The sequence below is a fragment of the Equus przewalskii genome, chromosome 13 (genome assembly GCF_037783145.1).
Source record: "Equus przewalskii isolate Varuska chromosome 13, EquPr2, whole genome shotgun sequence".
NCBI lineage: Eukaryota > Metazoa > Chordata > Mammalia > Perissodactyla > Equidae > Equus > Equus przewalskii.
Window position 1 is genome coordinate 72,140,666 of NC_091843.1, and position 25,357 is coordinate 72,166,022.

Sequence of the window (25,357 nt, forward strand, 5' to 3'; positions counted from 1 at the left end):
TTATTTACCTTACAGAAGAATTTTACCTAGAGTTACTTTCAAAGAATATGTTCTCCTAGTACATTTCAAATGACTCAATTTACAAGCATCCTATTTACACACAAGCTCCTCAAATTCTTATTAAAATTTAGTTTATAAGTATGGAGTACTCTATTATGAGCTGTAAAGAACAACAATAAATAATTAAAAAATAACCATTGACATTATTGCATCTAACTTTATCTGAAATAACATAAGATCATAAGGATATGGATATGAAAATATAATTAAATAAAGATCAAAATACTATCAGATATGGTCACAAATATAAAAGAAGAGTGACAGGGTGGGAATTCTTTACTCCATCACCCCCTATCTTTTTCATCACTCCCCATCCAGGGAGAGGGTCATTAAGAAAGAAAAGACCAAAAGCACTGTGTTAGTATAACACAAACACAGAAAGTCAGGTTATGCTTTACATGTGGGCAGTATTAGCATGAGAAATGTTTTCTTATATATTTGTTAATTTTATAGGAGGCCTAGGAGGGTGAGAACTGATGAAAAGAGAAGAAAACTGGGTGAAACCAATTGGGAGCTAGGACACTAGGAGATGGGCAGATGGAGAAAAAGAATTAGGGGTCGATGGGAGTGGAAAACAGAGAAGAAGACCAGAGAGAGAAGGTGCTCCCAGGTGTTCCTCTGAGGCAGACTCTGATGGCCGAGTGTCTTAACAGGACAAATAAAGGCTTTCATTATCTCATAGGCTCCCAGTGTGTGTGTTCATCATTGTCTAGTAAGCTTTGCTTTCTGGCAATGGATTGTAGTTTCCAAATGTTAAGGGCACAGTTATTGTAGGCATTCGGTCATGAGGGAGGAAAGCAGGTTCTGTTGTCGGGAGAGGTGGCTGTGCTCTGGTGGATGGTGTTCTCAGGCAGATAGGAATAAGGACAATGTGAAAGCCGGAGGTCTGGCAGGCTTCTCGTGCTTGAGGAATCCTCTGATGAACATTTCTCCTTCCTAAACAGTTCCCACAAATAGAGCCCCAGCAGCCGTTTCATGCTTGCTGAAGAAAACCATCTAGCTGCAATTAAATATAAAGGCTTCAAATTAAAATGGGATTTGAGATAACCAACTCAGCTCACCCACACTAAAATAGAGCTAGGTAGTCAACTCTGCGTGATACACAGTTCTTCCCAGGCTTGAGAAGGGGACAATAATGGCCACCTCAAGTGGGAGAGTACTAGGAGGTAAAAGATAAAGAAAAAAGGTTGAAATTTTAAAGAAGACAAACCAAAGACTCTACAGTTTTGCCTGGGTTTTACCTAGTGATACTCATTTGGGTGAAGGAAAAACAATCTGGTGAGAAGTCTTGTGAATTAATTGCTGGTGTTTCTTTTCCACTTGGCATCGTATGTGAAACATTTCTTTTAAAGCATACGCCAACTCTTTTCAAGGGGAGCTTTGTTCTCTGATGAGCCGTTAATTGAGCTATCACTGCAGAAATTGGGACAAAATTCAGTTTATACTGCAGAACTCCTTAGCGGGGTTCATTTTTCAATCCCCTTTCTCCTCCCCTCGTGTCTCCAAACACGCTCTTCCTCCTCTCACTGCCAGAGTGATTTCAGAAGATTCTGTAACAAGTTCTCAGAGGCCCATTATGCAGTAACAAAGAATTCCAGAAGTGAGCTGCAGGTTCTGCCCTTGCCTGCTTTCCTGAGTGGAAGGCTGCCCTCATCCCTTGTCCTGATGGATCAGGACAAGCATTGCCCAGGCCTGCAAGCTTGCCAAGCACTAGGAAACCAAGCAAGAACTCATCATGCCAATAAAACCTGTTGGGTGGATATGCGGGCAGGTGTTGAAGAACTTTTCGGGAAGAAGTATATACAATCTTGTTCTAAAGGGGATATGGGCATGGGAAAGTGGGAATAAAGCCCCCTCGGGTTTGCTTGCTTTCCCAGGACCCAGTGTTCTTTGTTCTTAACTGAAAGTTAAGCTTTAGTTTTTTTCTCTAACTTCTTTTTGTCTTAGTTGAGGGGATCCAGAAGGCAATCGTGGACTTTATAGATGAATTTAAAGATGAATTCCCCACCATCCTAAGATTATCACAGTCTAATCAGGTAATGTGATTTCTTAACTTTGAAAGGATTATCAAATGTTTATAGTATTTTTAGTATCATACCAATTATTTAATGCTTGATTTTGAGATCAGTGCTTGAAGCTTAGGAAAACATTAATTTTGCCTCAGAAAAACAAACTTGAAATTGTATTCATTGGGAGAGATCTATGGAAAGCAGAGAGGTTGTGGACAAGAAAATGAGGTAGATACATTAAATTTAAATACAATCGCTGTGCCATTAGAGATCTAGAACTCTCTCATAGCCACAATTGCAATGTAGTTTACTTATATTTGTCTAATATAAAATCAGAAAAATACCTAGATATACTCTAAGTAAAATCTATGGCAATTAAATCAATGAAAAAACATAACCGACACGAATTTTAACAATGGAAAGATAAATATGGTATAGGTATGTGTTTTAGCGTGGAAAGAAAATAGTGCTATTAATTCAAACAAAGTACATATGCATATGTTTTAAACATCTCTTCCAAAAAGGATTTGAGACAGATAAAATATCGGGAGAGGAAGAGGGGATAGGTAGAGAATTTTGAAGAGACCATGGTCAGAAAAAAGTAACGTCTTGTTTACGGGACACATGTAACCTAATTTACTCAAATACACAGCTCTTTGTGGAAAAGTGTTGTTCCAGTCATTTTGACCACAGTTGGAATAGGATATGTTGTAAAGTTCTATGGTACAGGAACAATCTACTTATCCACAAATCGGACTTTTGGCAATGTCAGTATGAGGAACAAAGCCAAAACCTTGAAGTCAACAAAAAAGCACTCTGAGTAACACAGTAATCACAAAGTCTATATATTTCATTTTTTCATATTTTGAGGAAGATTAGCCCTGAGCTAACTACTGCCAATCCTCCTCTTTTTGCTGAGGAAGACTGGCCCTGAGCTAACATCCATGCCCATCTTCCTCTGCTTTATATGTGGGACACCTACCACAGTATGGCTTTTGCCAAGCAGTGCCATGTCCGCACCCGGGATCTGAACCGGCGAACCCTGGTCCGCCGAGAAGCAGAACTTGGGACCTTAACCGCTGCGCCACTGGGCCAGCCCCTTATGTATATCATTTTAAAGGAAAGGTGTTAGAACTACCTTTAACTAGTTATCCAGACAACTAGGCATCAAACATTTACTAAATACTATACTATTGCTTGAGACTGGGGAGAGGGAATACAGAGTTATAAACAAGACAGGATTCCTTCAGTCAGTGAGCTTAATCTAATGGAGACAGAGTTGTAGACAAGTACTTGCATTGGAATATGGTAAGAGGTATATCCAATTTAAAGGAATGAATGACTCTACCGAGCATGGTCAGAGAAAGCTAATGGAGGAAGGATGCTTAAATTGGGTCTCAAAGGATGAGTAGGAGTTTTTAAGTTGAGGAAAGGGATAAGATAAGTGGGTAGGAGCAGGAAGAATATTCCAAAGGAAGCAGTGTCAATTAGGCCAAAAAGTATGAAACAGCATAGCATGTTACCAGAATGTCAAGTAAATCTGGATAAATGGCATGGGTCTTGGCTCTAGACTTTGGGGAGAGATGATACTGAAGCATAGGAATCTGGATGCACGGTGGTAAGATGGCATCCAGATGGTGGTCAGCTAGGTAGGATAGGATAAGGCTTAAAAGCTCCACAGGGCAAACTGGAATTGTAGTTTCATATCTTAGACGTGGCGTCTAGTTGCTTCCCCTTTTTGTAGTCCCCTAGTCTTGGTAGAAAATCTTTTGAAACATTGGAGACTTTTCTTGGCTATGCTCCAGAATATTAAGGAAAGAGATGAGCAGGTGACCATGTATGGTCTAGGATGTAAAATGGTTAAGTCCGGCACAGTAGTGACAGAATTATTGAGAAAGCCTCAAGGTAAATCCTAGGAAGCCAGAGACGGGCCTAGAAAGCCCTGCTGCCCCTTCTGAGTTGTGATTCTCTGACCACTGTCAACATTAGAGAATGGGGGTTTTATTTAATCAAAGAAGTTGCGACTTTCTTTACAACTCCCTTCATTTCTTCCTACCCTCTGCATAGCTTCACTATCACTAGAGCCATAGCATGCTTTACGCTGAAATAGATTGATATTCTGATCCCAGAGGAAGAATTCTCATTTCCTATTTTCAACTCATTGAAGTCATTTACTTACAGAACTTTACCCCACTCAGAGAAGAATATAAACATAGTTAAAGTTACTTTATGTCTTATTTTAAAATGCTTACATTGTTCTTTTTCCACCATTTACTTTGAAGAATGTGTTGCTGAGATTGGCAGGAAACCTGAGTATTTTAGGGGATATTGTAACACGTTGAAGTTATTTGCTCCTCAAAAATAAATTATCCAGAAAACAATCCTAAGACTCCGTTGTTAACAAGATTGTTTTTAAAAGGTCAGATTGTAAATGGTGCAAATTTTATTATTTCCGGGATGGTTCATAGTTTCCAAACATACTGAAAGGAATGGCTTTCTTTAAGAATAATTAGAGAGCTTTATTAATTGGGTTGTATTTTAAATCTCTAAATTTTGTGATTAGTATTTAAATCTTTTTCTGTTTTTTTAATTTCAGGCATTTATTTATTTAGGAAAAGGCATTTATTTATTTATTTATTTCCTGGCCTGGAGCAAAAAAAAAAAAAAAAAAAAAATTGATGGGCGCAATGGTGGAATTTTTATAGAGGAATATACTCAGAATACTGGTTATTAAATAGTTCTTCATGGCTAAAAAGTTTGAAGGAAATTTTTTTCTGGGTCTGGGGAAAGTTAATTTTAGAATCTTGGCTAGAGGTCGTGACTTCTGAGGTCGTGTACTTTCCACTCCCTCCTTCTCAACTAGCCCAGACCCTGATACCCTCAGTATCCACTTCCTTTGGTTAAAAGTAAGTTTTTTAAGGTTTACACTTGCAAATTGCAAATGATTTCCATATGGGAACTTTAAAATATTAAGCTTTTAAGTTTGAACAAATGAAAAATGCATACTACAATTGAAGAATTAAAAAATTTTAATTCAGGTGGTTTTTACTTGAATGAGAGAAATCTTTTGTCATAAATAGGGTCAGTTTTTGTGGGTTTTAGTTATGAAAGGTGATTATGTGTTTTATTCTGTAATCACACTTAACTGTATACTCAAAATTGGGAATTATAGAGAGAACATATTAGAATCCAGGCAAAAATTTGGATTTCTACATCTGTAGTGTACTATTCTGAATTCTCTATGCTTTTTTTTTTTTTTTTTTTTTTTTAAACGTGGGACAAAAACTGGTGGCGATGCACCAATGAGATCTGGAAATTTCTTGTGTTGGTATTAGGGTTTCTAAATATAATGGGAGTAGGATTGTAACTAGAGTGTCTTATAATTATATTTTTGTCTTTGGTGAGTTGTTTCTTGTGGTGCACTGTCATTATTGTGGAAGTTACAGAGCACATTGTACACTGAAAACTTTCTGGGTGATTTCTAAATATGTAGTATATTTCTCTGATATTTCTCAATATTAACTTGTAATATTTTTCTGATATCCTTTGTTCGTTCATTTTAACATAGATTTCTTGAGCACCTCCTATGTGTCAGACAGTATTCTGGGCACTGGGGAAAGATAACTGAGCCAAATGGATATAAAACACTGCTGTCCTAGAAGCTACATCCTAGCCAAGCAGAAAAACAATAAGGAAGATAATCTACCTATTCTGTTAGTGGTAGGTGATGAGCAGAGAAGGGATATGCAGCAGGGCTAGGGAAAGGGAGAAGAGTTGACGGTTAAGGTCAAGTGACCAAGAGGGTCCTGGTGAGAAAGTGATTCTTGCATTGACTTGAAGGAAGTGAGGGAGCAACCCTTGGCATCTTTGAGGAATCGAGTCGGGTAGCTAGTGCAGAGTCCCTGAGGTGAGAGTATACCTGTCAGGTTCAACAAATAGTGAGGAGGGACAGGGAGAGAGAATGAGGCCAGAAAGGTAAGGAAGAGACAGCCTTTGGGGGCCTTGCTGGCCAGTGTGTGTACTCCAGCTTTTACACTGAGGGCACCAGGAAGCCTCTGAAGCGTGGAGCAGAAGAGCAAGAGATGATCTGGCATAAGTTTTGATTGTCTCTCTGGCTGCTTTGCTGAGGAACAGGCAAGGGTGGAAGCAGGGAGACAGCGGAGGCCCACTTACTAGTCTGGGGAAGAGGAGGTGCTATCTAAATGTGATTGACTGAGTGTTGGTACTGGGGCTAGTGAGAAGTGTCAAATTCTGGGACTATTCAGGGAAAGAAGTGAATGAGATTTGCTGACAGGCTGGTTTAACCGTAGTAAAAAGCTGATGTAATAGAAATTGGAGTTCAGCAATAAAACTGCAGATGATAGAGAAATGGGCTTGGCACTAGAAAAAAGAAAATAAAAAGGGAAAGCAGAATATGTATTCGAAGAATGGAGCTCTAAAAGAGAAATCTGGAGCAGAATTCTCAAACCAATTGGATTACCTGATGCTAAGTTTCTTTTGGTAAATGGTCTTTAAGTACCTATGTGTGTCTCTGAGGTGTTGGTGGTTGGGAGTAGGAATTTCTTTTCTGACATTTGGTGATGTGCTCAGATTTTGATGATGACTAAAAGAATCATCTGAACTTGCACACTTTGCAAACAAGTCCAGGCTGCTTAGGTCAAGAGTCCAAAAAAGAAAAAGGGAAAAGAAATGAGGACTTCTTAATTTGGGGTTAACGTTTAAATTTACATACATGGTTTGGTAAGAAAATATATAGCATAGATGGTATACAAAAAGGAAAAGCTGGTAGCTCAAAAAAAGGGAAAAACTCTTTTACTGAAAAATGTTTCTACTAGAGCCAATTCAAGAAGTAACTCACTGAAGGTAAGAGTGAATTGGAATCACCGTCATAAACTGGTGACTTTTCGTAAAAAGAACATCTCATTCTGCATCTAAAGGAATGGAAGTAGCCTCTCCTCTGTTGTCACCTTCCTATTCCCAGAGCTACAAAGAACCACTGAACATGCACCTGTTACCCAGATTTAGTTTCTAATACTATTCTTCTTAAAAGCCATAATGGTCTTCCTGGAAGCAAGTTGATTCTGTTTTTTGTGGGAGGGAAAATAAGGTGGTCAGAAACATTTTGTTGTCAGAGGTATTAATTCTTTGAGAGGTACCTAGGAAAGAATAAAAAAAAAAAAAAATGGAAAGCATTTTTGAAGGGAAGCACAGTTGTCAAATTATAACCATTTCACCATTAAAGGGAAACAAAGATTTAATTATGAACAGATTGGGTCTGTTGGAAAAAAGCCATAATTTATGACCAGACTAAAATGAGAAAGATAACACCAAGAGCCCTAAAGAATTATTGTAGTGCACACTTGAATTTTTAAAAATATTGCTTATAAAAAATGTTATATTTTGGTCAACACAAATTATGTGAACCCTCCAAGAGAGTTTTAAGAGATTGTCAATTACAAATAGGCTTATTTTTCTACAGAGATAAAACATGAGAAAGACAGTTTTGTGAAAAAGAGGGGAAAGCTGAATGGATCAATCTAGTATACTGTTTGAGGGAATGGATCAAGATCGGTTAATGGAAACACATGTGTAAAGTCGGTGACTCCAGGCCAACATGTACAGATTGCCAAGATTTTGTGGAGAAACTTCCAAAATAAGGAGAGAGAAACTAAAGAATGTTCATGTTTTGCAACTACAAAAATGAAGGGTCCCTAAAACACTGAATGACCACGTAGATGAGGTTTCGGCAAAAGGGGAACTGCGCATATCCCACTCCTGTTTGCCCCGGCAATATGACCCTCGCCTTATGGTTATAAATTATAATGAGAGAAAACACAGTAAAATGTAATCAGAAGTAAAACCAAATTTCTTCTAGCTGCTCCACCTTGAGGGGGAGTCGGGAGGAAGAGGCACTGAAGTGAAACAAGGTCACAAGAGAAATTGAATCTCTGTGCAGGAGCTTTGGATATTGCAGACAATGTTTCTCTCCCCACTGTGTGTGCTCTGGCAACCAGGGTAGATAATAATATCAAGTGATTGCACTTGCGTGTTGTTTTGTTTGTTCTGTGTACCATATAACTGCTCGTAAGGATTTCTGTGCTCTAAAGTGGCTTGGAATGGTAACAATTGTAGCAGCCCACAATTTAGACTGCATTGTCTACTGTCAGTATTGATGTGGAAGTTTGAGACCACAGGCAGGCTAGTGGGACTTTTCCAATCAAGTTAATAGATTAAACCACAATAGGACACTAGGTGCTGCAGAAGCACATCCTAATTGACAGGCTAAAACAGTTTTTGGTTATCTCCAATGATAAAAGCTGAACTGTAAGAAAAGTGCTGAACTTTGATGAAAAGAACAGCACCAATAAAATCGTTACTTCAGAATAAAAGTTGAGGCATTTTAAAGAAATATACAGCATGTTAGCTTTCAGCAAATATGTCATTGTCAAACAAAAAATCCATTTAAAAGATTTTTTGTATTTTTATGTTTGAACTCAACAAATAGAGATTCAAAGTTGCTTACTGGTGTCATTAACCAATACTTCCCCCAAGTTTTACACTAAAGAGCCAGAATAGCCCATAAAATTTCTTAAATGAATAATGGAAACTATACTTGTCTGTTGCCTGGAATGCAGTCTAACCACATTGTAAGTGATTTCCCTGTGGTTTACTTTCTGGAAAAGCAGAAAAAGAACTACATGTCATGTGTTTTGGTAATGCCACAATTTTTTTCTATCAGACTTCTCATAGACGTTTTTAGAAGTAAAATTTTCTTAAGCTTGTTAGTTAGTATATAGGGTATTTGTTTTTATTTTTCTTTAAATTGTACAAAGCATTAGCTATGCTGTATCTCATCATTTAAAAATTTAAAGTAATTTGTACATTGTGTGTATTATGTCTGTATGCTATATTTTATTATTTAAAAATTTTTAAGTAAACCTGGAAAATATAAGTTTTTAATAAGAATTGTTTGAATAATTCAAACATTGAATAATGTTTGAATAAGAATTGTTTACTTTTGAAGGAGGTCTTTAAAAATCATTGCAAAACCTAAATAAACCCAGAGAGAAAAATGAAAAGTTTATATTTTCAGACTAGTAACTTAAATTCTGGATATTTATCCTAAGGAAAAAATCATATATGCATATAAAGATTTAAGTTCATGGGGGAATCATTGAATTGTATGGGGTGTGGGATGTAATGATTGGACCCAGAGTTTATGCATGGGACCATGCACAATGTTCAGTTATGTGGTACTCGGTCTCTGCCTGAAGTAGATTTTAATAGTGCACTGGAGAATCACACATCAGTCACTTTTCAAAGGCTTATTTTCCAGAAAAGAGAACCCATGCAAAAAACATCCAAAATCAGAATGGCTGTCGCTTTAGCCAAGATCAACCGAGGAACATTCCTTCAAGGATTAAACAGCATCTCCAGATCCTCCAAATCAGTGGCCAGACTTCTGCAGCCTCAGCTTGCTTGCAGACTTTTAGAGTTAAGGGACATATCTCATCGCCTGCTGAGGGAAGTTAATGCCCCAAAGCAACCCCTCTATAACACGCAGGTAAGTGAATATTGCATTTGCACAAACTATGGACCCCTTTTTAGGGAACTGTTTTGAAATTAAAAGATTTGAAAAATGAGGGGGCTGGCCTCGTGGCCGAGTGGTTAAGTTCGCACGCTCCGCTGCAGGTGGCCCAGTGTTTTGTTGGTTCGAATCCTGGGAGCCAACATGGCACTGCTCATCAAGCCATGCTGAGGCAGCATCCTACATGCCACAACTAGAAGGACCCACAACGAAGAATATACAACTATGTACTGGGGGGCTTTGAGGAGAAAAAGGCAATAAATAAAATCTTTAAAAAAAAAAAGATTTGAAAAATGAAAATGTAGCATATTTAGTTGCCCTACATGTAAAACAAGAATAGTTGAATAAGAGAAATGAATGGTTGGACCTTTTTCAAAATAGCATGTTCTCTGGATTAAAAAAATCTGAGAGAGGAAGTAATGTCGATTTTTTTTTTCTACCTTGTTATTTGATTGAACTATATGAAACTGTCAACTTCAAATTGTTCAACCTAAATATAAGCATGCAAATTATCACTTATGTCAAACCTAAAACCAATCCTACAACAAGCCTTAAAAATGATTGTGTTTTGTTTCCTTTTCCCCATAACCTTGTTATGTTTCCAAGATAATCTTTGCTTGACATAACATATCGAGTATATTTAATTATAACTACATATTGATAGACACATCAACATCCACGTATATTTCAGATTACATGTTCTATGTTGTTTTATTGAAGCTCTGTTATATTTTGTTAAGGATGACAGCTCTTAAACTTTTTCAGGACCAATTTCTTTCTTTCTAAACTTTATGGCACAGAACTCTGGGTTTTTCAATCTGGGCATTGTTCAAAGTGTCCTAAATGTTTGCTACAAAAGGTTCAGAATCTTGCAAGTCAGGCATCTAAACACCAGAGTGAATTAATTTTAACTCTTTTCTTGAAAGCAGAGAAAACCCGGCTCAAACTGAGTTAAGCAAAAAAAGGAAATGTATTAGTTCATGTAGTTGAACAATTCAGAGTTGTTATGGTTTCAGGCACAGTTGGCTATAGGTACTCAAATATGCTTTCAGGATCCTGTTTCTCTCCTTCCATCTCCTGGCTATGCTTTCTCTGTTGACTCCATTCTTAGACTGATTTTCCTTTCACGGTCAAGATGATTTGCAGCTGTTCCCAGGGCTGCATCCTTCCAGGTTCTATTACAGCAGAAAAGACTGAGAGTCCTTGACCCAGCATTCCTGGCCAAGTCCTGAGGCTCACTCTTGGAGAGTGGCTTACCTCTAAACCAGGGAAATGGCATGCGCTGACTGACCTAGGACCAGACTACCTGCTTCATCCCTAGAGTGGAGGTTGGAGCCCCCTCCAGACCATATAACTTGAGAATGGGGAAAGGATGAATCCTTAAACAAAAATCTGGATTTTTTCAAGAAGATTAGAAAATGGATGATGGAGGGCTAAAATCAACAAAATATCCATTACGTAGGAATCTTTCTTTAATCAAAGATTTTGACATTTCCAGAAATCATCAGATATTGCAACTATGAATTGCCTGAGACAGCATTTATAAAAGGCTTGCTTATAATACTCGATGTTTGAGAAAGTAAAAAATTGTTTGTGTTTGTTAACCACTGGATTCTCTAAGCACTATAAACCTTATTCCTGTATCTTTAGATAATCAAAAAGAAACATAGTTGAACTGTATTATCTTAAAGTCCCACTGGAAAAATCTTTCTGAATCTAATGTTTTGCCTTGAAGTTTCCTTCCTTGCATTGTTAGACCCATAGTTTTTATAGAGGGTTAATATAAGAAGTGTCCTTTGACGAATATTTCTGTATTTATTATGAAATCATGTTTAGAGACACTGTCCATTATGTTATTCAGAATCTTTCTTTTTGCTCCTCTTTGCTAAGTCAGAACTGTGAAGGATCTGAGATTTTTACATTATTTATAAGCTAAGGAGTTAGCCTGCCACAGTTAGACAAATACACACACTGACAGAAAGACAAAAGACCCTTGAATCAGAGATACAGATTGTTTATTATTCACAGCAAAAGCAGCAGCCAGAGCAATATCTTGTGTCAGTTCCCTACACCTCAGTTCCCATGGGGCAATGTGATGAGAGCCAGATGTTACCTGTGCGTGTAGTAAATTGCACCACAGGAGAGGAACCCGTAAATGAGGAGACTCAGCTTTTTATAGGGATGCTGGCACATCTGCCCAGCCTCCAAGAAAGAGACAGAGAAAGCAAATGTCTCTGGAGGGGAAGGAGAAGGCTTTATCTTTTGTGCCCTGTGGCAGGTCTTGGGAGGTACATCTCTAGATCTCACCAGAGAAATATACTTTCTCTAGCCTCCAAAGCTATTTGCTATTCAACCTTGCCCTTCGCTCAGAAGGCCCAATCTGCACAGGAATGAGACACGTCCATGGAGGATTGTCTCCCCATATTCATGAAAATTCTGTGGCAGAAAAATAATCTATCTTTCCAGTTGAATTTGTTTTTTTAATCCAATAATGAAAACTAAAAAATACAGAGTTTGCCTTTTTGCCTTGACTGACAGTGAATTTCACAGATACATTTAGAGCTTAGTTGTGATAACTTATTCCAAGAACCTGAGATGAAAGAAACAGGTTGAGGGATTAAGTGATTTGTCCAAGGTCCATATTGCTGACTGTGACTGTCTTTTCTTTTCAATTAATTTTTTTAAATTGAGTTAATGTTCATTTATAACATTTCATAAATTTCAGTACATCATTATATTTAGCCTTCTGTATAGACTACATCGTGTTCAACACCCAAAGTCTAGTTGCCATCCATCACTGTACAAATGTGCCCTTTTACTCCTTTTCCTTTCCACTTCCCCGCTTCCCCTCTGGTAACCACCAGTCTATTCTCTGTATCTATGTGTTTGTTTGTCATTGTTTTTTTACTCTCCACGTACAAGTGAAATCATACGGTATTTAGCTTTCTCCGTCTGACTTATTTCACTTAGCATAATAACCTCAAGGTATGACTGTCTCTTTTGACATCGATTCAGAATCAAGACCTGTGAAATCTCTTCTCTTTTGCTCTTGTTCTAATTATCTTAGGATCTAGCTTTAATTTTTAAAATTCTTATCATAAAATATTTCAAGATATATAAAAGATAGTTTGTCAGAAGCCCCACTCAAATTTAAACTGGTAATAATATATTGCCATATTGCTTTCAGATATCTCCTTTATAAAAAGAAATGTAATTAACCATGCCCAGATCTCTTCTTTTTTCCCTACCAAAGGTAATCATTATCCTAAAGTTGATGTGAGCATTTCCATGCATACGTTTATATTTTCACTAAATTTGTATGCATCTATTATTCTATGCATATTTAAAATTTATGTAATTGACATTATACTGTACCTATCCTTCTGAAACTTCCTTTTTCACTCAACATTTTTTGATATATGTAGCTATAATTTACTACTTTAACTTCTTTATGGTATTCCCTTGTAAGAAAAGATAATCCACAGTTTATCTGTTACTGGACAGATGGACAATTTAGTTTCCAAATTTTTTGTATTAGGAACAGTGCTTCAGTGCACACTGTTTTAAATGACTCCTTCTCTGTGTGTCTGAGACATCCTCCAGGTGTACATCCAGCAGAGGGGTTGCTGGGTCGTGAGGGAGGCACGTCTTCAATTTTATTAACTGTCATCAAAATGCTTTTCCGAATGGGTACACTTTTTTTTGAATCATTGTGATTCTTGAATCTGAGCATAATTTCTTCAACTCTGGGAAATTCTTAGCTGTTATTTCTTTCAATATTGGCCCTTTACTCATTTTCTCTAATCTCTTCTTCTAGAATGCCTGGTAAACATACTTTGGACCTTCTCATTTTGTTCTTTATTCCTATTTACCTTCCTCATATTTTCCTTTTCTTTCTGATACATTCTGAATAATTTCCTCTGCTCTATCTTCCAGTTAACCAATTCTCTCCAGTTGTATCTAACATGCTCTTTTACTTATTCAATGCATTTTAAATTTCAAACGTTATAATTTCTAGAAGTTCTATTTGGTGTTTCCCCTCAAATTTCCACTATTTTCTTTTCAAAGCATCTTTTACAGGTGTATTTCTTTTAAAAAATATCTTTAATTATGTTAAACATATTTATGGTCTTTTTAAAGATTATTCTTTGAGATATTTGGGGATGCTATTCTGACTATTGTGATCTGTATTGTCTCATTCACAGCAGATAATTTCCTTTGTTGTTTCTTTTTGTTTGTTTGTTTTTAACTGAAAGTTTTTCTTAAATGGGGATTTAAAAAAAGAAAAAAAGAAAGAAAGAAATTCCAGGGCTGCCCCCATGGCCTAGTGGTTAAGTTCCCATGCTCCACTTTGGCAGCCTGGGGTTTGCAGGTTCGGATCCCGGGCACAGACCTAGCACCACTCATCAAGCCATGCTGCAGCGGCATCCCACAGAAAATAGAGGAAGATTGGCACAGATGTTAGCTCAGCAACAATCTTCCTCGCGCACACACACACACACACAAACAAATAGAAATCTCTTCTGGCCTTGGTGGTGGAACTGTCCCTCTGGAGGATTTTGCTTGTCTCCAGGGGTTCAGCCCCTGGTGGGGACCAGCTTCCTGACCTTCATCCTGGACTGGTGGGTGCAGTTCTTCTAGTCCCATCTTCACTGAGATTGCAGCTCTGCAGAGGCCCAATCCTCACCGCAGGTGCCCCAAGGCTCATCTCCAGTCTCTAGTAAAACTCAAGCTCTCAGCCATTATTTCAGGGTAAATAACATCCCCAAATTCTTGGAACATAAGCTCACACATTTATCAGTCTTGTATTAAATTTTTGGAGTCTGATTTTACGTAGAATTTCTAGGGTTTTTTGTATTTTTTAGAATTTATAGGGGTTCCACATTAGCTCAGATTGCCATGTCGCTGGAACCAGATGTCCTTCAGCCTTACTTCTTACTATCTTTTACAAATTTTAATATAAGATGGTTACACTTCATTTTGGATATAAGTGAAGTATAATTCTACTTTTTCATTCATTCAACAAATATTTAATGAACACATGACTTGTAAAATCACTAGTTTAGGTACTAGGGATCCATCGATGTCTCCCCTTGCCCTGTGGACTGTGGGGATGATCGGATGTCAGTGGAGTATAGCAAGGGCATGATCAAAGTGTGCAAAGCGTACTATGGAAGTGTCAGTGAGGGGCATGTAATTCCAAAGAGTAGTCAGTGTAGGCTTTCTAGAAGGTGACACTGGATCTGAGACTTGAAAGAGGAGAAATTAGCCAGATGAAGAAATAGGAGAATCATTCCAGGAAGAGAACAGTGTATATTAAGATGCTGAGGCAAGAGAGAGTGTGACTTATTTAGGAAATGTAAGTAGTTTCATATGGCTGGAGTGAGACGAGTGGGAACAGTCCCAAGTCAGAGGTTTCGGGGTCCTGGAGGGTTAGGAGTAGGAAAAAGCTACTTGGGTAATATGATTTTTCTTTTGCCTACTCCTTATTCCTTCTTTTGGATTTGTGTGTGTGTGTGTGTGTGTGTGAGGAAGATTGGCCCTGAGCTATACTTGGGTAGTATGTATTAGCTAGAATGGAGAATCAGAATTGCCACTGAGAGGAAACTAAGTTGCAGCAAGGAAGAAAACAACACATTTCAAATCTGAAAGTCTCAGTGAGGACAGAAATAGAAGTATGAATAGTGAAGACAATGGCCTGGAGAGTCAAAGGAACAACAGAGTAATGTATGAGGTGTGGTGGAGGTCAACGGATTGGTCTATGAACAGAGTGTGTCCATGGTACCAATGTGCCAAGAGGTAAGTGGCAATGCACGAAGGAGCTACACCAGCCCTGGTACACAGCATGGCGCCTTCCCATAGTGAGAATTCAGCTTACCCAGAGTGGATTCCGTCATGAATTCCTTCAATAATTGTCAGGCTGCCAATGTCAAGGCAGAACTTTGTGGTGTGCAGAAGTAAAAGGAGTGAAATCTGGAATTACTATACACGGCGATGTGCTTTGTGGATGCATGGAGGACATCACTTTATGTAGGAAGGTAAGCAGCCTAGTTAACCTATCTGAAGGTATGTGTCAAAGATCCTCTTCACATGTTCTGTCTTGTCACTGATCTGAGGATGATGAATGATGGAAAGATGCATGTGTACCTAGTCACCTTAAATGGTTCTACCAAAACTCTGTTGGATAATATGTGGCTGGGAATGCCAGTCAGGCAGATTACCTTCCTTAAGAACATGGAATTGAGGAGCATTTTCATTAGGACACTGACTCTAACTAGGATAGTGCTTCAGCCATTTCATGTGGTCTGAGATGAAGCATAGGGTAATTATTTCCTCTAGATATTAGAGAATGGACACTGTCACGGGAGCTCCCTTGATAATCCACTCAGGCTTTTTTGGTTGGATGCTTATCTCTAGAGCATGTCCTATATATCTTAGCATATTCAAAGATATTGTGCCAAATATGAACTACCCAAAGACCCAACCTATACAAGTGACCTGAAGAGATTCTGATGGCTTGCTGTGACATGAGCACAGAGAGTTGGAGTCGGGCCTCTCCAGCTAGCTATCTTGTTAAAAGGGACTTCCTTTGCACCTAGCTCTATGGGTGCTGAGTCTGGTTGCCTCCTCAAACCCTTCCAGGTTTTGCAGGGTTGAGATTATAGCAATATGTGTGCTAGTTCTAAACGGACCTCAGGAATGGAAAACTCTGAACAGAGGATTTCCTGGTGGTTTTCAACATCCCTGGCACCAGTACTTACAGACTGGTGCATCTGCTTAGCTTTGTAAGCTGCCTGGCTGAGTGACGCTTGCAGCTGTTCTAGGCTGCAGTGACCTAGATTATCAGCTTGAATGCTGACCTCAGCCAAGATGCGTCAGCTCCCACACACGGTTGTTGACTTTGGCAGGCCAATGCGGGGCCACAGAACCAGGAGCTCTTCCTGTGAGAATCTTCCTTATAGTGGCATTAGAGATGACTGTTTCTACTTTGTATAGGCATTGTGGAGTGGTGTAGGCAAGATATGGGCAAAATCACTAATATGCCTGTGCCATAGGTGGATCTCAGTGAACTTGTGCTCCCTCTTTCAGGATGAAGGTCAGAGGCTTATCTAAGTAAAGTTTCTTCCTCACCCCCAACCCTCCAAGGCAGACTCCGTTTTGGGGTTTAAACTGTAAGCCTCACAAATATCAGGATATTTTGTAAGTCTTTGATGGACCTGCCACGAGGCTACTTTGAGTGGTGTAATTCAAGACCTGGAAAAAAAAGAACAATTCCTAGAAAGCAGAACCCCTGGAATCTTGAAGACATACTTCTCCAGGTTGGCCAAGAGGTTGGGACATTTGAGCTTTTACAGGACCACCTGATTAAAAGCTTATTCAAGAACAAGTGTCCACAGGATGTTAATACTGGGATAAACAAAGTCAAATCACTCTCTTTACTGTGGACTGCTAGGAGTCTTTCCTGTGCTCATGGGTATTGTGGGTTGCTAAGCAAAGACATGGTCATGTAGCTTTCCCAGTCTTATGGGGAACATTTTTTTCTGGACCTATTAACAGCAGTCATTCCTCCTTGCAACAATTATTTGTGAATCACTGAGTTAGGCTTTCCCTTATTACTCCCCTGGTGGCCTTCATCAAGCTGGTTTTGGACAACATAAACTAAGTTGGGCCTGGTAATTCTCCAAGCTGCAGGTCACCTATAAGTAGATCTTTATTTTCTAAACTGCTTATAGTTTGTTTTTTTGTGATTTACCTCATTATTAGTGAAAATAAGATGAACACAGATACTTTTTTTTTAAAGATTGGCACCTGAGCTAACAACTGTTGCCAATCTTTTATTTTTCTGCTTTTTCTCCCCAAATCCACCCAGTACATAGTTGTATATTTCAGTTGTGGGTCCTTCCAGTTGTGGCATGTGGGATGCCGCCTCAGCATGGCCTGACGAGCAGTGCCATGTCCATGCCCAGGATCCAAACCAGTGAAACCCTGGGCCACTGAAGCAGAGCACCTGAACTTAACCACTCGCCCACGGGGCCGGCCCCTACAGATACTTCTTTTATGAGATAAGGCAATCAAAATTATGTGGAAGAAGTGGAACACAAAATTATATGGGAGAAATTTAAAGACTGAAATGTTTTTACTGTTGAAATATCCATATATTTTTTATGTTAATATTACCAAACTCAAAAAAGGAATATATAAGCATAATATTGATACAAAGATACTTTTAAATATGCAAATAAAATTAATATAACAACAAGGTTAAGGCAAAATTTTTGAAATAGGTCAAGACAATCTAAATAAAGCCTCCCATTTACCAAAATTTCTCCTGTTTATTTATCTCAGTTTTTACCATAAACTATTCCTGCTCATAACAAGCCAAAAATGAAACAGCATGGTTTATAATATGAAAAACATGTATTGCAAATAAGTCATAAAATTGAAAAATGGCTACTTCTAGTAGCCACATAAATTTTAGAGGAAATCTATTTTCTATGGGGATGATTTGTTATGGGAATAGCAAGTATTTATTAAAAGCATTAAAATGGTGAAAAAGTGACCCTTAGGCAATATACAGATTCATCATTTAGAAGCATAAAGTGTATCAAGTATATAATTCATTTTGAAACCAATCAGTTTTAATTACTTTTAGGTGAGGGACAAACTCTGAAAAAGAAAGAAAGATGCAGTGAAACAGAAACAGAGTAACTTCTCACGCATGCAGACACACTTCTATTTTGATTGTATGTGGCCTATCAATGATTGACTATGGACTCCCACTTACATCCATATATTCACAAACTCATGAATCTTACCCCGCTAGGAGGCATTTTGTTGGAGTGTACTGCTTTCCTTCCTAGCACCTGCTCTGTACATGTATGTTTGTCTCCCTGTAGGCTAACAGTGGGATTCAAAGGCATGCTATCATTTTGACTCTTCTGCAAGAGGGAAAAAGCAGCAGCTGCTTCATTTCCTGGAAACTCTTTCCAGAAGCCATGAACTCTGGGAAACTTTCCAGACTGACTTATGGAGAGAGTGGGCCAAAACTGCCCCTACCTATCCCTATATTTAGTTGATATGGCCTGAAAGGTAGGGAATAGGAAGGAAACCCCCTCACTCCTCCATTCCCACCCCACCATCTCTTAGCTACTAGGCTAAATAGTATTCTTGGCTTCGGCATTCCATAAATCACTTAAGAGGAAAGAAGGGAAATTATGGTGGGCAATTGTGTTCTTCATTCAGTAGAGGCATCAGTAAGTAAACCGAGTAATATATCAGTAAAAACTGAGTATACTACAACAAACACTTAGAACAGGACTTGGCACACAGTACCATATAAATGTTTGTTCAATAAAATGTTATCACACGTTCTTCAGAAGCACCTTTTAAAAGGCTGCAATATACCACTGAGTGGATATAGCATAATTTACCTAACTATTCTGCTATCACTGTTTCAGTTTTCGAATGTTAAAAGCTTTCAATGAACAAGTACATACTGTTCTAGTTTGTGTGCATTTTTACTGTGCAATTACATGATTTTATGAGTAACAGCCTATATACGTTTGGGGAGTTATTGAAGGCATTGAGTGGCTTGGCTCTTACTTCAGAGGAGAATGGCTAGCTGCCACTTCACTGCCGAATGGGAGAGGAATATTTTTCTTAATGTCTTCATTTCATAACCTGCTCAAAGCAACAGGAGTGTCCTGTAAAAGAGTATAGTTCCCTTAAACTGAATATATTATACAATTATGTTTGAGGCAGGGACACCTTCTATTACAAGAAACTAGAAACACTTGAGAGACGAATTCATTATTGGTGTAAACCTCTGTGTTTCAAAAAAGCATGCTGGATGTGAGCACAGAGCATTTCCTGAAGCTTAATAATCATCTAAGTTTAATGCTGGCCTTCAGCAGTCTCATGATTAACATTTCCAAGCAGGTCATTAATCCCTAGGAAATGCTCAGTATTTTGATTGCTGTTTGCTTAATTGAAGAAGTGAATAATTTAGTAAAGGATGATTACACGAATTTGAACAAACAAAAGACTGTTTTTCTAAGATGCACAGTGGCACCCTCTAGTGAGCACACTTGGTAAATGTAAAAAAGTTAAAATAATTTAGATTTTAAAATGCAAGGTTTTTTAGATTTGACATAGGTTTTGATTAGGAAAAGAAAGTATCTTTTTGTAAAAGGAGAAAAATAAACTAATATATTTTCAGAATGTGAAAAAACCCCACACAGATCTAAAGTAGATGACTTTCTTCAGAAATATGTAAATTCTCATTTTATGATAACGTTGTAAAATTTAACATTGTAACAATGAAAACTTTTGTTTTAAAAAAACCTCTTTTCTGTTTTTGCAGGTCAGAAAGGGTTCTTTGTTTGAAATCATTTCCTTTCCAGCGAAGACTGCTTTAACTAGCCTAATATATGCTTCATATGCAGTACTAATTTATTTGGTAAGTTAAGAAAATTAGTAGAACCTAGAAACAAATATACTTATTTTACATAACGTTAAAGATATACTGTATAGTCCATTCATAAACCAAGGTACTATTCTATTGTTACACAAAATAATTTTACATTAAAAGTTTACTTTTCTGAGGAGCCATATCAATCCACCAAAAACTGATTTGCTTAAATAACTAAAATTATTTACTTTTATAAAGTTTATTAACATTTGGTAAAAACATTTTGTTTTTTTTTTTCCTTTAGCTACAGTTGTTTTCTTTCAACCACTGTGCCATGGCTGACTAAAGTTCCCTATTCCATCATTTAGGTCTATGATTTTGGGGAACACAAATATTAATGTATTTTGAATTACAAGCACTGTAATTCAAAAGTGTTCATTAAAAAGCATGACAAACATATAAAGGATTTTATAAATTTTAAGGGGTTACTTTCTTTTAATCCATTGCCATTTATACTTTACTTTTTTTAAAAAAAGCAGAACATACAAAGAGAAAGTACATAGCTTGAAGAATTATCACAAAATCTATTAATCTATGTACCACACAGGTCAAGAAACAAAACATTAACATCATTCTAGAAGCCTCTTTCTTGCTTTCTTCACAATCACTGACCTCTTCTATAAAGACAACCACTATTTGACTTCTAATACAATAGACAGTTTTGAATTGTATGTAAATGAAATCATATACTATATATTATTTTGTATTTGTCTTATTTTGCTCAACATTATTATTGTGAGACTCAGTCCTTTGTTGCCTGTAGCAGTAGTTTGTTGATTTTCATTGCTGTGTAGTATTCCATTGATTGAATACATTACTATTTATCCATTCTACTGTTGAACATTTAGATTATTTATAGTTTTGGCTATTGTGAATAAAGTTGCTATGAATATACTCATACATATGTTTTGGTGAAATTTCTGGACCATAGAATATGCATGTGTTCATCTCTAGTAGATATTGCCAAGCATTTTTCCAGAATGGTTTTAGCAACTCATCTCAGCAGATTATGAGTCCCAGTTGCTCTGTATAATCACTGACACTTGGTATTGTCAATTTTTCCATTTTAGTCATTCTTGTGGTATGTAGTATTTATCACATTGTGGTTTTAATTTGAATTTCCCTGATTATTAATGAGATTGAGTACCTTTTAATATATTAATTGGACATATGGATATAATCTTTTCTGAATTTCTGTTGAAGTCTCTTCTCATTTTTCTATTGGAAGTTGTCCATCTTTTTATCATTGATTTGTACTTTTTAAATGTATTCAGGAATAAGCCCTCTTTTGGTGACATAGGAGCAAATTTCTCTTACTCTGTAGCTTGCCTTTTTACTCTTTTAGCACTGTCTTTTAAAACAGAAGTTCTTAATTTTAATGTATCCCAATTTATCAATCTTTTCCTTTATGTTAAGTGTTTTTGTCTTAATTAGGGAATCTTGATCTACACTGAAGGTCGTGAAACTACACCCTCTGATATATTCTAGGAGCTTTATTATTTTACCTTTCATTCTTAGATTTATAATCCATTTGGAAACGGTATGAGGCAAGGGTCAAATTTTTCCTCCATTAGAATCTTAACTGAGCCAACTCAATTTATTGGTGGGGAGGAGACATTTTCCTAGTGCCCAAGAACACCTCTTTTGTCATAAATTAAGTATCCTTATATATGTAGATCTGTTTAGAGACTCTCCATTCTGTTCAGTTGATATATTTGTCTATTCTTGTACCAATTCAACACTGTATTATTTGCAGGAGCTTTATAATAAGTCTTGATAACTGGTAGCATAAGTCCTTTTTCCAATCCATGAACATGCTATATCCCTCTATTTACTTAGGTCCTCTTTCATTTCTCTTAATTTTTATGATAGAGGTCTTACACATTTTTGTTAATATTTTTTGATCATATTGAAACACACAATAATAAAGATTAACTTTTTCCTATAATCTATAGATTCAGTGCAGTCCCAATGAAAATCTGAGCAAGTGTATGTAAGTTGACTAGTTTATTCTAAAATTTATAGGGAAATGCAAAGGGTCAAGAATAGCCAAGACATCCTTGAAAAAAAAAGAATGCAAAAGAACTTACTTTTAAACATATTTACAGTTTTTTTTTAAAAAAACTGAATTTATCAAATAAATATTTTGGAAGTGTTTTAAATTATTGAGATGTGCTCAGTATCTTAAATGTGAATCTCATACAGAATTGACATTCAACTGAACTAGGACGCAAATATGCTGCAAAAAATGGGTGGGATGAATTGGCTAAGGTGAAACTAAAACAAACTAGACTAAAAGCAAAATTAAACACTGATTTCTCAAAGGCTTTTGAAATCATCTCACATGATTTGTCACACCATAAACTTTCTAAATCGGTAACATAAACAATTTTTGGTGACCTGGTAACTGGTCATATATGCGTCCAAGGCCCAGGAGAGGTCAGGGCTGGAATTATGGTATTTTGAAAGCAAATAACATATATGTTAGAAGTCAATAATATATAAGGTGGAAGTTAAGTTGGAATCATGCCAAGTGAAAAGAGTAGAAAGTTGACAGGAATGTGAAGAACAGCAACATTTAACGTGAGCTAAGAAGAAATCTATGAAGGAGACAACGATCAGAAAAGTCAGAAGAGAATCAGGAGAAACAGTGTCAAGGAAATAGAGACTCAGGAAGTTGTGAGTGGTTGAGTGTCAAATACAAGCAGAAAAAGTCAAGTAAAATAAAGATTTGAAAAGTGTCCATAAGATCTAGTTGTAAAGATGCTGGAGTTAACCACCTTGAGAACTATTTCAGTGGTATGATGGGATAAGGAAGACAAAAATAAGCAGGCTTTGGAGTAAAGAGATGATAAAATGGAAAGCAGAATGTAGACTCTTGTTTGATCAAGAAAGGAGAGAGGATGTAGCAGTCAAGAGGGAAACAGGGCCCCAGGAATTTTTAATTTTTAAATTTTAGGATAGGAGATACTTGAGCATGTTTCAGGGTGCAGAGGAAGAGGCAGTCAAGAAGGAGAAGTTGAAGAGGTAGGGAATAATTGACAGAGAAGATGGTAGGGTACAGGTTAAAAGCAAGAAAAGAGATACTGACTTTGATCAAGACCCTTCATTTTCTGAGACTGACACAGAAGTGGTTAGAATGGGCACAGAAAAAATTTTGTAGGTGGGAGAAGAAAAAATGTATCAAATAGGATAAGGCTTCCCAACCTTTTTTAACAGCATGGCATAGATAGAAAATGATCATATTTGGGATAAATGGATGAAGCAGTTTGTAACTGGAAGTGATGGACATCAAGGTTTATAGCTCTAGATTTGGATATACCCAGATGCAAGTAACAAAAAATACCTGACAGTGCCTTAATCGATAGACATTTAAATATCTCACTTAACTAGAAGTCTGGGGTTAGGCAGTTCCCTGGTTTGTACAGTGGATCTACACGTTATCACGGACCCAGGACCTTTCCATCTTTCTCTTCTGCCATCCTGTTTGTTGTTTTTGGTCCTTTGGTTTGTTGCCTCATGCTCAGGCATCACATCCATATCAGTGTCCAAAGCAGGAAGGAGGGCATAGGTAGAGGCAAAAGATAGTCTTTCTTTTGTATAGGAGGAAAAACTTTCCCAAAAATCCTTCCTAACCTCTTCAGCAGACATATTTTATTTCGTTGGCCAGAATATGGCCACACACTAACTGCAGGGAAGTGAAGGAAAGCATCTGGTGTTCCCGCATTCTACAGTGGGAGGCAGGCAGGAGAGGAGGCAGCAGGCGGTCAGGAGGAAATTGAGGTTGTTCAAACTCAGGCCCTCAATCTGTTCTCTGTTACCCTCTTTAGGCAAATCTTCTAAGTGTTTATAGCTTATTATGTCACCTAGAGGCATCTCTTTGGTAAAATAAGCTCGTATAGGTCTTCTCATATTTCATGGATTTTATTATTCTTGTTGCTTGCCTTAAATACTTGGCATTATCATCTTCATCATTAGTAAACTTAAGTTTAACAGATACAGTTCTTAGTGATTATCAATCTTTGAAGTTATTTTTCTCTATATGTTTTGTTTTGACACTCCTCCTTAAAAGTACTGAATGGCATTTTTTGAGGGAAATTGGATCACGTTTGCTTAGAAATCATTGATCTACTGGCTTACCAAATGTTTACAAAAATGTTTGTGCCCTCCAGTTGTACATATAGGTATAAGCAAAGTCGAGGGAGAAAAAAATACTTTGAGATATTACCAGAATTTGGGGACAAATTCTGTCTCTCAGAAAATGTTTCATTTAATTAAATCAGAGGATAAAGATGCAAAACATCTAATGAATTGGGGAAAAAAGATGTAAAGCATGTCTTTATTGAAGCATACTAGGTTTTAATTTTCTTTCTAGACTGTGGTGTAGTATATACAGAACAAGGACTCAATCTCCTGCTGTTTATCATGTGCCAGGGGTTCCTGAATGGAAGTACTTCTCTATTAGAATATGCACATCAATGACTTCATGTTGAACATTTTATTGGACTTTTTATCTATAAGTTTAGTAGCTTAAAAAGAAACTTTACTTTTCAAAAATTTTTTTTTGTTAGGCAGTCTGTGTTAATGCTGTGCTGGAGAAGGTAAAGAAAATTTTCCAAGAAGAAGAATCCATAAGGCAAAACAGAGAGGAGAGTGAAAATCTTAGAAATGCCTTTTCTGAACCTGTGCTTTCTGAGCCTGTGTTTCCTGAAGGTGAAATCAAAGCAAAACCTTACAGGTCTTTACCGGAGAAGCCAGACAATATTTCAGATCGCCCCAAACTCCCTGCTAATAAGTTGAGTAATAAGATCCAGGTTTTACATTCTGTGTTTGACCAATCAACTGAAATGAATCAGTAAGCAAATGTGAACATAAATATCACTGAACAGAGCTTAAGAGTTATCTATCCAATGACCGTTCATCTGACAAAATTAGGAAACTAATTTTCATACACTGACTGTTCTGCTTTAAAAAAAAGAGGGGGGATACTAAACGTCATTCTCTAGTATTTATATGGTAGAGAAAATAAAACGAATCTTGATGTATGACTATATGAATATGATGTATGACTATAGAATATATGTATATGATATTTTTTAATGAACAAGAAAATGTACCCTTTGGTGGGTTAGACTTTATGCTGTGTTTTATAATATGGGTGTATTTACAATACATTTATGTTTTTATTTAAGACTTGTTTCAAGTATCTTTCTACTTATGTATCTGGGA

At 37.1% G+C, this 25,357-nt stretch overlaps 1 protein-coding gene across 1 annotated transcript; it reads left to right on the forward strand.

Moving 5' to 3' along the window:
* The first annotated feature begins 1,633 nt into the window (after positions 1–1,633).
* Positions 1,634–25,181, forward strand: SPATA9 (spermatogenesis associated 9). The gene is made up of 5 exons (XM_008520987.2): positions 1,634–1,856; positions 2,008–2,096; positions 9,406–9,633; positions 20,021–20,116; positions 24,700–25,181. Exons 1-5 carry the CDS (start codon positions 1,796–1,798, stop codon positions 24,985–24,987), a joined length of 762 nt encoding a protein of 253 aa, XP_008519209.1. The 5' UTR covers positions 1,634–1,795; the 3' UTR covers positions 24,988–25,181.
* The last annotated feature ends 176 nt before the right edge of the window (positions 25,182–25,357 follow it).

Bases quoted from the DNA above. Each gene is read 5' to 3' on its own strand.
- SPATA9 (XM_008520987.2), top strand. From the start codon at position 1,796: ATGCCAATAAAACCTGTTGGGTGGATATGCGGGCAGGTGTTGAAGAAC. The intron at 9,634-20,020 runs GTAAGTGAATAT...CTGTTTTTGCAG, and splicing joins AACCCCTCTATAACACGCAG to GTCAGAAAGGGTTCTTTGTT. The intron at 20,117-24,699 runs GTAAGTTAAGAA...TTTTTTTGTTAG, and splicing joins ATGCAGTACTAATTTATTTG to GCAGTCTGTGTTAATGCTGT.